Source organism: Pithys albifrons, chromosome Z (genome assembly GCF_047495875.1).
Source record: "Pithys albifrons albifrons isolate INPA30051 chromosome Z, PitAlb_v1, whole genome shotgun sequence".
NCBI lineage: Eukaryota > Metazoa > Chordata > Aves > Passeriformes > Thamnophilidae > Pithys > Pithys albifrons.
The window spans coordinates 24,717,369-24,735,596 of record NC_092497.1 but is presented as its reverse complement, the minus strand read 5'-3'; the positions used below and the strand labels follow the sequence as shown (position 1 = coordinate 24,735,596).

At 42.3% G+C, this 18,228-nt stretch overlaps 1 protein-coding gene across 1 annotated transcript in view; it reads left to right on the top strand.

The window, feature by feature from the left end:
- The window catches only part of CMYA5 (cardiomyopathy associated 5), a 52,601-nt gene that overhangs the window by 7,746 nt on the left and 26,627 nt on the right, over positions 1-18,228 (top strand). Inside the window, exon 2 of the mRNA XM_071580612.1 lies at positions 7,280-17,642. Coding sequence (XP_071436713.1) covers positions 7,280-17,642 — 10,363 coding nt within the window. The remainder of the gene's footprint in view (positions 1-7,279; positions 17,643-18,228) is intronic.

The window sequence follows — 18,228 nt, the reverse complement described above, 5'->3', positions numbered from 1 at the left end:
TCCCAGTCAAGCTGACTTCAGCTTCCAGTACAGTCAGCTGTTGGGATCCCCCTGTCATCCCAGAAATAGAGATGGATTCTGCCCCAACGTATCCTGATGGCATCAACGTGCATTGTGCACCAGTGTCCACTAAAGCTTTGTATTTCTGTGGGTCTGATGAGCCAGGCCACCGAATCCACACAGTCCAATAAACCCGATTGTCCCTCTCCTCTACCTGGCTAGAGGCAGGGCCCCCCTAGTTCTGGTCATGGTACTCACTGCGCTCTCCCTGTGAATATGACCGGGAGGTTCCTTCAAGAGGATCGGGCATAACATCATCATTCCTATACTGTCTGGAGCCTTGCCCACGAGAGACCGGAGCAGCCTTCAACCTTGAAGAATTCCCTGTGTTAGTTGTGCCTCTTTGCTATTCACATACCCGAGCTGCTAAGGAAGAGGTGGGTTTCCCATCCCACTTCCTCATATCTTCTCCATGCTCATGGAGGTAAAACCACAGATTGCCACGTGGAGTGTACCCTTTCTCCTTAGCCGGAAGACGCCTGCTTCTGATGGCAGAGACTCTCGTTTGTTCTGGAGAGATATGGAAGAGTCCTCCCTTAATCTTCTCTTTCAGTTCAGCCAGTTTTGTTTCCACAGCTGAGACATGGGCTCGTAATGGAGCAGTGACAGTGTCTTCATAAATCCTGAGTTTGCTGACCAGTGCGCCCACCTTGTCTTCTCCCTCTCTCCACTGCAATGTTGCAAGGTAGCGAGAATACATTTCTGGCCCAAGTCGTGCAAATTTTAACCACATCTGGGATGTGCACTGGACACCATCTGGACTTTTAGGGAATCTCTCATCCTCTGAAAAGATTATCTCCAGTACAGCTAATTCCCTTAAGCACTGGATACCTTGTTCCATCGTGTTCCACTGTCCTTGCTGTACGTGGAGGTCCTCCTTACAAAGATATCTCTCCCTCACGCTTGACAACAGTCGCCGCCAGAGGCTGAGAGTTTCCTGTCTCTTTCCAATGCCCTGATCAATGACAACATCTCGAGAAAGGGATCCCAGCTGCCTTGCCTCACTCCCATCTAGAATTGTATCATTGGCTGCAGCATCCCAGATTCAAAGTAGCCAGGTCAAGATGGACTCATTTGCCTGTCGTGTGAACTCTCTCCAGAGCTCACGCAGCTCTCCCAGGGATAGGGACCGGGTGATTATTTCTGGCTCCATTTCTTCTGCTTGAGATGAAGGTCCTGACTCTTCCTCGTCATGCGCTATACGAACTGATTTGGTCTTTGATTTTCTTTTCTGGACAGGGGCAACTGCTACCGGTTTCTGTTGTCCTTCTGGCTCCTCCATGGTTTGTGTGGGCATGGCGCTGGTTGATGTATCTTTCTTCCTCTCTGGCTCAGTCGTGGTCTGGGTGGACATGGCGCTGGTTGATGTATCTCTCTTCCTCTCTGGCTCAGTCGTGGTCTGGGTGGACATGGCGCTGGTTGATGTATCTCTCTTCCGCTCTGGCTCAGTCGTGGTCTGGGTGGACATGGCGCTGGTTGATGTATCTCTCTTCCTCTCTGGCTCAGTCGTGGTCTGGGTGGACATGGTGCCTGTGGATTTGCTCCTTTTCTCCTCCTCCAGATGATGCTGTACCACACCAAGCAGTGTGCGGTAGGCAGTGGCCAGGGCCCAGCAGGTTGCTGTGAGCTGCACATCTCTGGGACTACCAGAGCATCTTCCTTTCACATAGCTTAGCATTTTGGCAGGGTCCTGCAGTTGTTCTGGGGTGAATTTCCAGATCATTTGAGGAGAGAAGGTCTCCAAATACTGGCCCATATCTTCCCACTTCCCGTGCCACTCAACATCATCCACTCCCAGGGCAGGCCTCCAGCAAGTCTCCTTAGAAAGCCCAGTTCTGACCCTAAACATGGTGTATACAGTACAGAGGAGACAAAGCAACACTAACAGCACTAACAGTAAGATTATGCTGTCCCTAAAATCAAAAGGAAGCTCAATATTTTCAATGATTGTTGTAGCAGAGGTGAAAAGGTGGAAGTAACCATCTCCGCCTGTTTTCCCCACAGTCTGGGTGCTATTTTTAATGAGACCCCAGAGGTAACAACCCAAACCAGGACAGGCACACCAGACTGAATATACATTCACAATGAAATTCATTGCTTCTGATGTTATGACAACATAAACATAGTATATTAATAAAGCAATTTTGATCCTTCTCCCTGGTATCAAAGAGTGCATCAAAATAGGCACATGGTTCCCCATGTGTCGAAATATGAACAGGCCCAGATACACCATCCACATGAATACATCAAGCAACATGGTAGTCAGGGAGTTGCTGTATCCAAATACACAAAATGAAATTGTAATTCTGACTTCTCTCTCGTGCCCCACGTTGGGCGCCAAAAATGGGCTGGTTTAAAGGCAAACCAGCAGGGGAAATGAACTCACCACGAGAGAGATTATAAGTCAGAGCTAAAATTTAATAATAATCTTACAATAACAACACTGACACAAAAGGGAAATTGCTTTCAACTCACAAAACCCCAGCAGTATAACCCAGTGTCCTGGGGCACAAACTCAAGGAGGTTTGTTTGCCCTTGTGCTGAGACCCCTGTGGTTCCCCCAAGTCCAGAGCAAAAGGAAAGGAAAAACCGGTTGGTGCAGGCGAGGGCTGTGGTCTGGGCGAGAGCGGTGATCTCCTCCTGTTGAGGTCCTGCTGCTCCTCTGGATCCGACAAGAAGTTCCCGAGGTCTTCTTACCCACCACTTATGTACCCTCAGGGAGCACCCAGTCCCTCCCCCTGGGCGGGGACTCACACAATGCGTGATTAACTCTGGGAGCCAGGGGGTATTGAACTGTTGATGGCCCCTTAGCAGCTGCGCCCCCCCTCAGGCTGGGTGTGAAGGTGATAATGGCTCCCTGGGCAGCTGCTGCTAATGGCCCATTGACCTTGGGGAATGAATAGAGGGGGTAGAATGCACAGCTTTGATCACCCCCACACAGGGTTAGCTGGTCCCTCCTGCTGAACTAGGACAAATACCACTCAGACTTCAAGAAGTTCCGCACTGGCTCTCAACATTGAGTAGTTAAATAACTGTGTGAAGGAAATCTTCCATTGACACTGAAGTATTTGATTCCTATGCTCCCTCCACATGCATATGGTGGAGAATCCAGAATGCAGCAGCACAGCAGACCTCTGGGGCACAGAGATGGTGCAGTTTCTTAAGCACCATCTGATCTTGCAACTGGCAATGCTGCTAGGACATGCCACGACCTGGTGTCTGGAAAAGAGATCATGACTGCGGCAGGTTGTGTCACTTCCCAGAGATTTTGTCCTAGGTTCAAGGAGGTGTAAGCCTAAATTCAGGCTTTATTTTCAGAGCAGGCCTCAGATTATCATCTGACTCGAGCTGGGTCAGGCCAGCTGACACTGACTGCTAATGGCCAATGGTATTCCATAACATATTCTGACATCTCCTCAAGTATAAATACAGTAGAGTTCTTGCTGTTCCTCATGGCTGCTTGTCTGGGAAAGATGTATTGTGTTGTTTTTCTGGACCAGGCTCCACCACCGCTTGCTACTATGGTATCTTAGGAGAGTAAAATGTTCATTCTTAGTTTTTCTCCCTGCTTAGGTCTGTCCCTCGGGGGATTTAGTTCTTTTGAGTGATTTGTAGCTGGAATGGTGGGATTTGTGTTCAGTAGGGAGGGGGGAGTTATTGTTATTTCTAACTTGCGTAGGTGTGTGTTATATCGTAGTTGTCTTTTAATTTTTCTGTATAAATATATAACTAGTGAAGTTTGAGTTTAAGTGTCCAAAAGTTTTTTTTCTCCTGTTTCTCAGTGGGGTGGGGAGAAAGCTTTTGTCCTTTGGTTTATACTTGGTATTTTGCCAAAATGTTCAAACCAAAACAAGGATGGAACAAAATATATGAGCCAGGCCCAGGTCCTGTCTCCCAGCTACTCACAGTAAAAATCAGCTTTGTAGCTGGACAAGCAACTGTCTTACTGTTTTTAGATAATTATCCATTTGAATTTGGACAGATACATGAGCCACTCTGTTGGCAGGATAGACATCATTAACACTGAAGGAAATCAATAGGTTGTCAAGTCAAAGGCTGAGTTTAAAATGGTGACTTTCTGTAGCTCGTAATTCTCTTAGTCCGAAGAAGGATGTGGATGAACTGCAACTGTAGGAAATGCAGAGCAGTAGGCAGAGGCCTTGCTGAGCATACTGATTGCTCTAGGGATAAAGGGGCAGCATGGTAAAGGCAGAAACTACAGGAATGTACAGAATAAAAACAAAAGTACAGAAAAATAAGGGTTTCCTTTCTCCTGGAAAGGCAAGCTGGCCACTACCAGTTTTCACCATGCCTGCACTGTGCCTGAAGCAGGAGCCTTCAGAGAATGAGATATCTTGTCAGTGTAGCCCTAGGCTGACATCTTGGTCATTTTATCTGTGTTGTTTTCAGCTTGCAAGCTGTTATGCAGTAAACAGCAATAAATGTCGATGATACCAGCAATGGCAAGGTCTGATTTGAAGAGGATAAAGGTAGACTATGGAGGATTTTCGAAAGATCATGGGCTGACTGTGTCTCCTTGTGATAGTGGTGGTGTGCAAAGATATGCACACTCCACTCACAGTGCGTCTGAACATGACTGCTCCTGCAGCTGGGGAGGTGAAAACTCTTCCCCGGAATGATACGTAAGGGAACATGTCCCGAGCCTCACAGGCTGGACTAGAAAACTGAAATCCCAGTGAACACATTGCCGAAGTTGTAGTGAGAAACAGAGAGCTGTGACAAGCAGGGAAATGTGATAAGAAAAATTTGGTTTTGAGCTATTATGGCAGGAAGCACAAAACTGGTTGTCAGTGTCTCCAAGACTTATAAAAGGTTTAAGTCAATGTCCTAGCACTGAAATAAACTGACAGCATATGTGCCAACAGGATTAGGTGTGAAATATCTACATGGAAAAAAGATAGCACTGGCTTTTGTCCCTAGATGTCGGTGACTTCATACCTGTCTGTATGGAGCTGAAACATTGCAAACGTCTTTTTGCAATGGCAGGCATTTCCTCTGACTAGAGGGAAGGGTCTTTCCGCTACTGTTGCACAGCATACAAATTGTTCACAAAACTAGGGCAGCATTTGGCATTGTGTTGGAAGTAAATGTTTATGTGTCTTTCATTCTGGTCTTTAAAGTATAAAGCACTGTCTCATCACACTGTAGAGGAATATGAACTGTGACCAGTTAGTGACCATGAAAATAGGATAATGATGTGAATAAGTCAAGCATTTTGTATAGGTAGGGCCAGGGCAACCCATTCTTATTCACTAATAGTAGGAGTGCTGCTGTGTTCTGAATGAAGTTTTATTTAACAGTGGAGTTTCAAAATATGAGTGTTACTTAGATGTTGAAAAATAAAGAAAAATTAAAAAAAAAAAAAGGAAAGAAACATTTGCTATCCATTATTGTGGACTTGAGTAACAGAAAGCTTCCCTAGTACTATTGGGTTTGAATTTTTTTTTAATTCAATTTTATTTTGCTATCCCACAGCCAGTACCAAGACATGGAAACAGCAAAGGAAAAGCTACAGAAAAATCAGTATAGATGTGTTTGCTGTGCTTCTTCCTCCATCGTCTAAGTTTTTCCTGATGGAGCAGCTTTGCTACAGAGGACTACACCAAGGCAGAAAATCAGCTGTACATCCTGGGGTTTACAACTCTCTAAGGGCTGGGCTTGGGGAAGGAGTGGTGGGGGTTGGCTAAAATGTGATTATTTAGTATTGCACTCTCAGACTTGCTTTGTACTGTGGGCTTCGATCCAAGTTGTCCTACTAGTTACCATTTCCAGCAAATTTATGAAAAGATAAGGGCAGCATCACAGTAGCAGGATTTCCCTTCTGTTTCCATGAGGTAGTGAGCAGTTTTGCTGAGTGACCTTCACAGAAACTTTACAGTTCAGAGAGTTTGTTTGATGGAGCAATTATGACTCTTCAAAGGATTTCTTCTCCTCCTTCAAAGATCTTTACCTTCTGCCTGGTGCCTGGCACTCTATGGAGCAAAGCTGGCTTCTCCTTGGGGGTGTCCCTCTGTAGCCTGCAAGGATCTCTGGCCCCTGTGCGGTGTTGGGTTACAGCCTTTGACAGCTGGTCAGATGGGTTCAGCTTCTCTGTTCCCATGGGTAGGAGCTAGATTTCTTCACTCTAGCTTGAGTGCTTTATGCAAATCAACTAGAAGGTGACCCTTCTCTCTGTTCAGTGGAAGCAGGGCATTTTGTTCCAATAGGTGTGCATTCTTCCTTGGGAGTGACAGAGACTTCTCAACCTCTTCACTACTGGAGGCTACGCTTTGTCCAGCAGATACTCTGCCTTTCTTTCCGTCAGCTACAAATGTGATTTCCATAAATTAACTACTGTCTACTCAAGAAATATTGCGGTTGACTGTTTTGCTTACCTTTTCTATGCTTTATTTTGGAGTAAATATTGCAACCCTAAAAATACTTAACCCCTACCTGCCCCCAAGCCCACATTATATCTTTTAATTGCTTTTGGTAGTCCTTACAGTCTTATTTTGAAGATTGCTTTCATTTCTAAAGCTTCCCAGAGAAACATTTCTCTAGTCTTTTTTTTTTTAATGAGAGATTTGATTGCAGCATATGATAGTGTATTGATTATATATCAGGAGGTTTAAAGCTAACTTTATGAAACACAGCTATTTCATTTGGGGAGGGCTCAGTGTATTTTTACTGTTGAATGTATTCTAAATTACTTTGTTAAATACATAGAGTGCTTAGAGGATGAAATATGAGAAGACAGTAACAAACTAGTGGATAAACTCTGTACTCCTTTAAACATTTTATAATCATGCACTTATGGAAAGCAAGTGTGGTGCTTTTAAAACACTGACAGTATCTTCTAAGTGTTTAATGCAAGGTTTAATTTACACTGTGAAATAAATACATGCTGGAGAACAATCTCACACTGGCAAAACAAGGTCAGATCAAATAGTGTTTTTCCTGCATTGCCAAGAGCATTTAAACACCTCCCCTTCATTGAACTAACCTTGCAACATGCAGTTTTAAACAAATTCATCTAAAATATATTTGACAGATGAAATAGGACTTTTCTTATGCTTGTACTTTAAAATTTATGCTTGTGCAGTATTTTTACAACTCCAGAAGGTATTTTTCCTGTAATGAAAAAATTCAGGGTTTACTGCAATAGTTTGATTTGTTGTGTGTTTTTACAGACTTTTTCTTTTGTTCTTTTTTAATATAGTTTAAAAGATCTTATCCAAAGTGGAGATGTGAAACCCAAGCTTCAGTGCATCATGACTAACCCCTCCTTTTCTATGGTAACATGTCAAAGTGAAGACAGTGGAATAACATGGGAAACCAGCTCAAGCAGATGTTCTACTCCCTGGACCTCAGAAACTAGTACAACTTCTGATCTTTACAGTATGGAAAGTTCACCAGTAGGTTCTCCTCCAGGAAAAGTTATCTTTATCATGGATGAAGGTAAGATTGTTCGGAAAAGGACACGTAAATCTTCAAACAGGATGCCGATGGCTACAAGCCTGAAGGGAGGCCAGCGCAATAAAAAACGTGACTCTTATAGAATGCAGAGACAAGAACCAAGTACTGTTCTAGGAGATGTGCAGGCCTCCATGTTGAATGTTGAGCAGGTGGAAGCACAAGACATAGATGAAGAAATGTTGGACAACAAAGAAAACCTAGAAAATATCATGGAAGAGCCAGTAAAACGTGCTCCAATAAGATCAATATTTAGGGAGAGCAGACTGAGAAAAGTTGGTCCAATCCTTGGAGGACCAGTACAAGCAAGAATCCAGCTGTTCAACTCAATTTTTGGAGGGACTGGGCCACCCCCTGAAACATCAGAGAAAACCAAAGTACGGAGAAGTAGCTCAGTTTCAGGCGACTCTGAACAGTGCCTGGAAACATCAGTAAAAGAAAGATTGCAGAAGTTCAATTCACACTCAGAAGCAACACGTCCGAAACTTTTTCAGGGAGCAAGAAGCAGAATTCTTGAAACACCATCAGAGAGAAGAAGGAAGCAAAGAGAACAACTCATGGCACACACAGATCAAAGCTTTTCTTCCTCAACACAACCTCTTGAAAAACAGCTTACTAAGAAAGATGATGTTTCATCTGAAAATATTGAACCTATTAAAATGAAAGAAGCAACTATTCAGCATGAAGAAAGAAAAGACAGACAACCTCTTCTAGAGACTCCAAATCAGATCTCAGGACAGTCACTGAAGTCCTGCCCTCTTGAAGAAGCCAGGAAGCAGCAAAGTCACCCACCTGAGGTCAAAACATCAGTAACAGAGCCAACAACCTCCATGTCATTAGAGCCTGGTAAGAAACAAGTGCCCCTTCCCTCAGCTGAAAATGCAAACGAGAAGGCAGACCAATCCCTGCTGACAGCATCAGATCATCTGAATGAAACAAAGAACCAGGAATTTCAGACCAATTATACACCACAGTATGTTTCAGCAGATTCTGTTAATCAATTAGATAGAAGTACCCAGCATATTTTGCCTACAGCAACCATGTCAGAACATCCTGAGAGGGAAGAACAGAAGACTTGCTTACCTAGTGCTCCATCAGCTAAATCTAAATATTCGACTCTAACTGAAACAGGACAGGAAGATATTGTTCCTCAGTCATCAGAATCTGCACAGTCTGAGTCTGAACATATGCTTTTATCATATTCTGGAGGTGAAACAGAGCAGCAAGAAACCAAGTGTCTCTCATCAACAATTGCACTGTCAGAATTTGAGACTTCAGGTCTAATATATTCTGCTGAAAGCAAAGAAAGTCAAAAGACCCCACTCTCAGAAACTCAAAATGTTCATCTGGAGAATCAAACAAAGTCTGAACAAGACTTTTCCTCCTCCCTTCAGGAAACAGATGAGCAAGGAATTAAACTAAATCCACCAATTCCGGAAAATATAGATTCTAAATATTTTGGCATTTCATATCCTGTTCATACAGGAACAGAAGAAACTCAGAAAACTTCAGCTATAAATAAAACAGTAGATTTTGATCACTCTGATTTTTCTGTTGAAAAAACCAAACAAGCAGAAAGTGCACAAATGGAGATGGAACACCCAGATTTCTCATATTCCAGCAAAGAAACTGAGGAATCAGAAACAACACAGATGGAGACAGAGCATCTGGACTTCTCTTTTTCCAAGGAAGAAGCAGAGGAATTGGAAGATGCAGAGATGGAGCATCCAGACTTTTCTTTTTCCAGAGAAGAAATGGAGGAACCAGAAAGTGCACAGCTGGAAACAAAACATCCAGATTTCTCACATTCCAGAGAAGAAACAGAGGAATCTGAGAGTGCAGTACTGGAGACAGAATATCCAGAGTTGCTTTTTTCCACAAAAGAAACAGAGAAATCAGGGAGTTCACAACTGGAAACAGACCATCAAGAATTTTTTTCCAAGGCAGAAACAAAAAATTCAGAGAATGCACAGCTGGAGATGGAGCATCCAGATTTTTCTTTTTCCAGGGAAGAAATGGAGGAACCAGAAAGCATACAGCTAGAGACAGAACATCCAGATTGCTCTTATTTCAGAGAAGAAATGGTGGAATCTGAGTGTTCACAGCTCGAAATGGGTCATCCAGACTTTTCTTTAACCAAGGAAGTGGTGGGGGAATCAGAAAGTACACAACTGAAAATGGAACATGAGGAGTTTTTATCTTCCAGGCAAGAAACAGAAAACCAAACTTGTGATCATTTTGAACTGAAACAGCCAGAGTCTTGTTTCTCTGAAGAAGGAGAACATGAAAAAAAAGAGCTTGCACAGTTACCTTCAGATTTATCATGTTTGATGGAGGAAGCAGAGAAAGAAAATGCTACAGAATTCCAGCCGGTTCATCCAGATACAATTGATTACTCCAAAATAGCTGAGGAACAGCAAACTGGGTATCTAGAAATAGCACTTCCAGATTTACCATGTCCCATGGATAAAACAAAGCAGAAAGAATTGTCACAAGCAGATTCAGGCAATTCCCTTAATGTATGTTTTAGTGACAAAGGTGAAGAACTGCAGCCTGTACAGCAGGATTCACAACATAGAGGTAAGCTGGGTTCCAGTGCCAAGGAAGTTCAAGGAGAAACTGCTCAACTGCAGCCAGAGCATCCAACTTGGTCATATTCTACTGGAAAAGAACAGCAACACAAAACCTCACAGCTGAGCTCTAAACAGCCAGAGATAACATATTCCACTGGCAAGACAGAACAGCTTCAAATACTACAACCAAAGCTGGAACAAACAGATTCCCCATATTCCCAGGGAGAAACAGCACAAGAAGCTGTACAAAGAAACTTAGAAGGTCCAGAGCCATCACGTTTCATCATTGAAGCAGAGCAACAGAAAAAGGTACAAATAGTTTCAGAAAACAAGGATTTCTCATTTGTCACTGGAGAAATAAAACAAAAAGGAGCGGAATCAGGTTCTCTGGGATCACATTTGACTGACAGAGTAAAGCCCTGGGAAACGACACAATTGGAGCAGGAACAGTCTTTTTCATCCTTTGCCTCTGCTGGTACTCAACAACAGGAAACACCACCACTGAATGCACCCAAGCCAGATGGATCAAATTCCTTTGGCAGAATGGAACAAAAAGATACAGTACAAAGAGACCTGAAACAACAGGAAACAGGCAAACAAAACGCTGTGCTAATTGAAACAGAGTATTCAGATTTGTCAGATAGCTGGGGTAAAGACGAGCCACAGGACACAGACCGAATTAATTTGGCACAGCAAGAAATAGCTCAACCAGGGTTAATGCATCCATCCTTGCCATATTCTTTCAGCAAACAAATGCAAGACGAAATGCAAACAGAGACAGCAAATCCAGAACAAACATTTTACATAAGTACAGAAACACAGGAGGAAATGATGCAACATAAATCAGAGCAACCATTTCTTCCCTTTTTTGCTGGCAAAAGAGAGGGAAAAGAAACAGTATATCCAGAGCTGGAGCAAACATTTTTGCTATCTTCCAGTGGGAACAAAGCTCCACTGGAAATGGAAACAAGTTCAGAATATCCAGATTTGTCATATTCCTTTTGTGAAGCTGAACAAGAAAAAAGGTTGGAAAATCCAACCTTACAGCTTCATTCAAAGGAACAAAAAGCTCATGCAGTAGTGATGGAACATCCAGATTTTTCATGTGACAGTGGTGAATCAAAACCAGGCAGCATTGTGGAGCAGGAGTCAGAACATCCAGAGCTCTTATACTCCATGGGAGAAATATGGAAACAACCAGAATATTTGGATTCACCAGGAACCCTGGGTGAAGCAGCACAAGATGAAAGCATGGAAGTAGAATCTCAATACCCAAATCTGCCATGTTCTGATGTCCAAAGAAACCAGCAAGAAACTTCACAATTGGATTCAAAATATTCAGATTTATCATTTTCCTCTGGTAAAGACAAAGACCAAGCAACTCAAAAGTTTGAGTCTAAACATCAAGAAATGCCTAAAATTGCTAGAAAAAGAGCTTCTCCAGCAACTGCAGAAGTAGAGTTAAAACATCCAGTAATTACATCATGGGAAATGAAGCATCCTGATTTGTCACATTCCACTGATAAGACAGACCAGCAAGTAGCACCATTGGATCAGAAACACAGAAAACTTTCTGTTGGCAGAGAAAATCAACAGCAAGCAACAAAGAAGCAGTTAGAGAAAGAAAAGTTATCACATTCTCCTGGTAAAATGGAGCATTTCAAATGTGCCCAGGGGAGCTTGGAACAACCAGATTTATCATTTTCCATTTATAGACTGGATGACAAAGTGAAACCACCAGAGGCAGAGCACACTGATGTGGTACCTTTGGACAACACAGAGGTGCAACAAAGAGTACAACAAGAAACTGAGCAAACTTACCCCTTTGGAAAAGTGGAACAGAAAATGGTTCAGCCAGAAGTGGGAATTTCACATGCATCCCCTTCTGTGGGTACAGCAGGACCAGAAATGGTAGAATCAGAGCAGGGGCATCCTGACTTGCCATACTCTGTTTTCAAAGTAGAAGGGCTGCAAACAGCACAGCTGAAACCTGAACACCCTGATCTCCCATGCTCCCTTGAAAAAATGCAGGAAACAATCCAGTTGGGGTTGGAAGAGCCAGGTGTGTTGTATAGTCAAGATAAAATGGAGCAACTTCCACCTGCACAGCTGAAGCTGGGCCATACAGACTTGGCACCCATAGCTGCTAATGTGGGACAAGAAGTGATGGAGCACACAGCCAAGGAGTGCCCTAATGAGGGACAGTCCATCAGAAAAGCAGAGCATCCTCAAGCTCCAAGAGAGAAACAGGGAGCTCTTGTTTCATCATCTCACAATGGAAAAGTGGAGCAAATACAAATGGCAAAAACAGAGCTAAATGATCCTGATTTATCATATTCTATTGATAAAGCAAATCCTCAAGAAACTACACAACTGCTATCAGGAAAACCAGTTCTATCATCTTGGCCTGGCCAAATAGAGCAAGGACAGACTGCTCACGAGGAAAAGCCACACTTTATGCATTCTTTCAAAGAAGTTGCACAAAGCAAAAAAACAAAGACAGAATTGAGACATTTAGAGTTATCTCATTCTGTTAATGAGACAGAACAAGAAACTTTAAATGCAAAATCAAACCATTCAGATTTATTGTTTGACAGATTAGAACACCATGAAACCATACAGCCAGAGGCAGAAGCAATGGATTTATCATGTTCAATTGGTGAAACACAGAAAACTCAAATTGCCGAAGAGGATTTGGAATATCCACATTTATTTCATTCCACTGGCATAGTACAGCAAGAAAAGATTCAACAAGATCAGAAACAGGCAGGTGATTTTTCATTATCTCTCAGCAAAGAAGAGCAATGGGTAGATGCAGGAATGCAGGCAGAACTTCCTGAGTTGCAATGCTCTATGGAGAAAACAGAAGGACTGCAAAATTTCCAAGCAAAATCAGAATATGCAGATTTGCCCTTCTCTGTTGACACAGCAGAACCTCATAAAGCATCACAGACAGAGTCAAAACAACAGAGTTCATTGTGTTCTTTTGTCAAAACAGAGCCATCGTGGGCTGCCCTACCAGAGTTTGATCATCCAGGTGTCTTGGATGCCATGGGCAAAGTACAGCACATGGATTTGCCCTCTTCTGTTAGTGAAGAGAAACAAAGTGCACAACTGGAGGTCAAGCAGGAGAGGCGAAGCTATGCATTACACACAGAGGAAGCAGTACAACTAAAATTGGAACAAACAATGTTTTCAAGTCCTCATGACACAGAAGAGCAACCAAATATGTCCCCACTGGAAGGGGAATTTCCAGACTTTTATTCCTCTGGCAAAACAGAAAATCAGGACACTGCACAAGCAGAGTTCATGCCTTCCAATCATTCATGTTCCACAGGAAAATCAGAGAAGTTGCAACCAGAACAACTGAAGTCAAAACATCCAGATTTGTCATACTCTCTTGGAAAAGCAGAGACCTGTGGAATGAAGCCACCAGCTTTATCACACTCACATGGTGAGTCAGGGCAACTACAGACTGCCTGGCTGGAGCATCCAGAGATACCATATTTCAGGGCTGTAATAGAGCAAAGGGATGCGACCCAACCTGAACTGCCGTGTACTAATTTGCAGTACTCTGATGTTGTAACAGAGCAAACAGAAACACCTCCTGTATCTCATACCTTTGTCAGGACTGAGGAGCTGGGAACTGCACACCCAGACTTCAAACTATCAGATTTATTAAGTCCTACTGACAAAGCAGAAAAGCGTGAAGTGGCCCCCCTGAGAGAAGGACATTCCGAGAAGCGAGACATTGGGGCTACTTCATCTCCAACTGCTCATTTGGAAACTGAACAAGATTTATCATTTTCCACTGAGGAAACAGAGAGACAAAAAACTCAACCATATTCATCTCTTACTGAAAAAACAGTGCCTATACCTTTGGGCGTTTCACATGCTGTCTCTGAAACAAACCCAGAAGGAAGTCCAAAGTCCTCACCTGTAACAGCAGGTCTGTCATCCAAACATTTAGATTTATCTTACTCCTGCTGTAAAACAGAGCACTCAGAAACAGCCCAGCCTGAATCACAGTCCTTTTTTCCAAGAAAAGACAACAATACAAAAAGTCTTTTACATTTGTCTATGGCTGCAAAGGCAGGGGCTGAACATGAAATTTTACCTGAAGGTGAGAGAGAACAGACTCCACATCACTTCCATACAGCTACACAATTACAAGCTGAACAATCAAATTTATCACATTCTACAGAGAAAGTAGAAGCACTAGAAAGTCAGGATTACTTGACTGTACCTTCAAAACTGGAGTCTGAACCTTCAGTTCCATTTTATTCAGGTGATGAAACATCTCAGCAAGAAATACCACCTTATTCTAAACCAGACTCTGAATATTTGGTTCCCATGTGGTCCCTGGCTGAACAAGAGAAGCAAAGTACAGAGAAGCAAAGTACAGAGCCACTTATTACCCAGTCCGTACAATCAGAGTGTAAACGTGTCATTCTGCCACATGATGAAAAACAATGGCAAAAAAATCAGCTCAGTTCACCTGAAACAGCAAGCTTGAAGAGAGAACCATTGGAAAACATGTCTCGAGTAAGCGCAAAAGATCAAGACAAGCCAGAATCTTGTTTACTGGACACAAAGTATTTGTCACCAGAGCAGCTAAGAAGTCCCCTTAAATTCACTGCTGAGCAAGATGAGCAAGAAATGCAACATGATGTGCAGACAGTACCACAGTCAGGGACTACAGAGTCAAAGGTGACTGCTGTAGCAGACCAGAAAGCAGGATCAGAGTCATTTGTACCTTTTCATACATTATCTGGAAAGTCAGAACCTGGCAAGTCAGTATCAGTGGCTTTCACTGATGATGAAGAGAAAAAAAGTATTCCATCATCTTTATTCAATGTAGCAGGCTTGCTTGGAAAGCAATCTAACACAGCCTCAGGCATTTATATTGAAGGAAAGCATAGACATGAAGCGCAACAGTGTTTTGAAGACCAAAAGAATACCTTGGAACATCTGGGAGATACTTCATCAGATCTTGTTCATGAAACTGTGACGCAAAAAACCCATCATTATTCTGGTGAATGGGACAGCCTTTCTTCAGCAGAGATTAAGTCTGCTAGCTCTAGCTCCAATGAAAAGCATAACCCAGATATTCCGTCTTTTGGGTTAGCTAGCTGGCTGGTAGAAGAGGTGAAAGCTTGCTCAATTAGTACAATAAGGCCTGATGATGTAGTCAGGCAAGGAATTCAGTTTTTTCCAAATGAAGCTTCTGATTTTGGATCAAAACAATTGCCAGCTGGAAGTTGCACAGAACTTACAGTTCATGAGACTATAGAGGAAAAGGGACGTACAGTTACAGTTTCTGAATCAGTGTCAAACGAATTTTCTCAGAAGTCCTCAGACACTACTTCCGGAACACAAAGGTATGATTTACCATCTCTGATACGAGATAATCAAGGTCTGGATAATGTTCTGGAACATGAAACTAGTACTGTAAACCCTACAAAAATTGAAGCAATTCAACATCTGGAGGTAGGCGAAGTATCCAAAGTGCCTGAACATTATGTGAGAGGAGAAGAGGAAGAAGTGGTACATGCAAGTGCTGTAGAAGACAGTCAGCATGTTCCAGAGACTACTGAACAAAAGGATCTATTTAATATAATTTCAGAAGGTTATGAAATACTCAATATTCATGCTCCTACCCATATTTCTTCTGTTGACCAAGAAGAAAGTAAACACATGCCAGATAAATTAGAATACTTGGAAACAAATCCTTCATTTCAAAGAAAAGCAGCTGATGATGGTCAAAGAGCTCTAGCTTCTGAAAGAACCTCAGAAGTTTCAGAAGGCTCAGTGTGGGGAAAGACTGCAAACCATGAACTAACAGAATTGGCCCAAAAGGATGATGTTGAGGAAACTGGAGAAACACAACAAGAAAATCTCCTTTTGCCAGAGAACAATAATTTTGCAGTACTGGATCCTAATAATGGTACTGCTGATATGGATTATTTTGAAAAATATACATTGATAGATGACAAATCCCCAGTTAAGCCACATTTTGAAAGACCGATGTCATTGTCTCCTGTGACAGAAGATCCCAATGAACCTATAGAAGAAGACAAGTCTTTTAAAGAAAGCACTGAAGTAGATACTTTGGAAGAGTTTTCCTTACTTGAGGATCTGGACGAAGTCTTTTATGGTACCATGAAAGGAGAAAACAAAATGCAGTCCTATGCAGATGCTTCTAAACCTTTACCTCTGCAGAAATCACTTGATTCTAGCAGTAAAAGCATTACAAATGTAGAAGATGAACGAAAGTCACCAGGGACCCCACTCTTTGATTCAGAAGAAGGAGTGCTAGAACGATCTCTCTTATTCCCTACCACTGTTGCTGCAATTAATCCAGAACTTCTAGAGGAGCCACCTGCTCTATCTTTTTTATACAAAGACCTCTATGCAGAAGCAGTAGGAGAAAAGACAAAGGATGAGACTCCCTCTGATGAGGAAAGTGGTAATTCTAATGCATCTTTCTCTAGCAGGAATTCAGACACAGATGATGGAACTGGAATATATTTTGAAAAATATATTCTTAAAGATGAAATTCCAAGTAAGGTCATAGGGCTTCAAAAAGATCAGATGCCAGAGGATGAGTCCTTTAGTGGAGGAATTTTGGTTTGGAGTTCTGAGAACAAGCAGGAGGGATCTGATGCTGTTCAGCATCTCAAAACTGAGGTTCTGCCAGAAATGGGTGTTGTGGAGAAAGACAAAATCCAGGTTGACAGTGACATTCAAGCAACAATTTGTAAACCAATGCATGCCATTCCTTTTGGAAGCAGAACAACTCTTTCAACTGCAAGAACTGATACCACTCCACAAACAGAAGAAGAAAATGTACCTATAGAAACAACTGAGGAGTTACCAGAGCATTCAAGACAACAAGCATATAGTCAACCAGTGGATTATCAGGGAGCTGCATATGAAGAAGCTGGTAGTAAGCAGAAAGAAAAGCAAGAAGAACAGCACGCTATAGCAACAGTTTCTCAAATGGAAAAATACATTCCATATGTCAGAGTTCCTGTTGAAGACAGTGTAGATGATCAGTATACTCAGGAACATCTTTCCTGTGTCCCTACCATTCAGCAAACAGAGAATCCAGACTTCCAAAGAGAGGAGCAGCATCCTGATGTTTATGAAGATCTTGCCGAGTCAATGGACTATGACGTGATTACACAAGAAGAACTCTTGCAAGATGAAATTTCATCTCAGTTTACACATGAGGAGCTATTATTTGAAGACAGAGACTCTTTTGAGCATGCTGTTGATAGTTATGAGTTTGTTAATGAGCCAGAACAAAGAACCCCTGTTGAGCTTGAAGATTCAGGCTTTGTGGTGATGTATCCTGAAAAATTGGCAACAAACATTCCTCAAGTTGAGAGCCCACAAAGAGAAATGAAGAAAGGACAAGTAGACACATATTGTTACCACTGCAAATGCCCAATATCTGCTATTGACAAGCTTTTTGGAGAGCATAAAGACCACGAAGTCACAACACTAGATGATGCTGCAACTAAGATGAAGGTAAGATTTAATTTGGGTAAGAAAAAGAGCTCCCATGGCTAATTTTTCCAGTCCACTTGTGTTGTTAAGTGGAGAGGCTTCAGAGAGCAGTCCAGAAGCTAAGTTGTAGTATCTGTAAAGTAACAACCCTTACTAAACACCTTTTAGAGATGTTGAAGGGAAACTATCTTATTAAGGTATTCTCTGGAGTCCTAGGCTTGCTAAGATGGTATTCTTATTTGTTCAGAAGTTTAAATGGCCTTGTTTAAATGTAGCTATTACCAGAATTTCCATCTTTCAGCCTGTTCACCTGTGTAAGTCTGGTTTACTTTGGGTATGTGTGGGGAGAAATGAGAAGAATGATTTTTCTATTAAAAGAAAACTCAAGTAACAGCAGTTCACTTCACTTGAGAAGGCACAGAAACCTCCATATGTGGAGACCAGTATCATCATAAAGTGTTCCCCGTCCCACTTAGATGTGTTGGTTGTTTGGAGATGTTAGTCAAATTATACAGTTTACACTGCACAGTTTTGCTGAAATGCCAGCTTATTTTTTGTCCAGTTCACCTTTATCTGCAAGATGGGCATAAACTGGAGAGGGACTTTT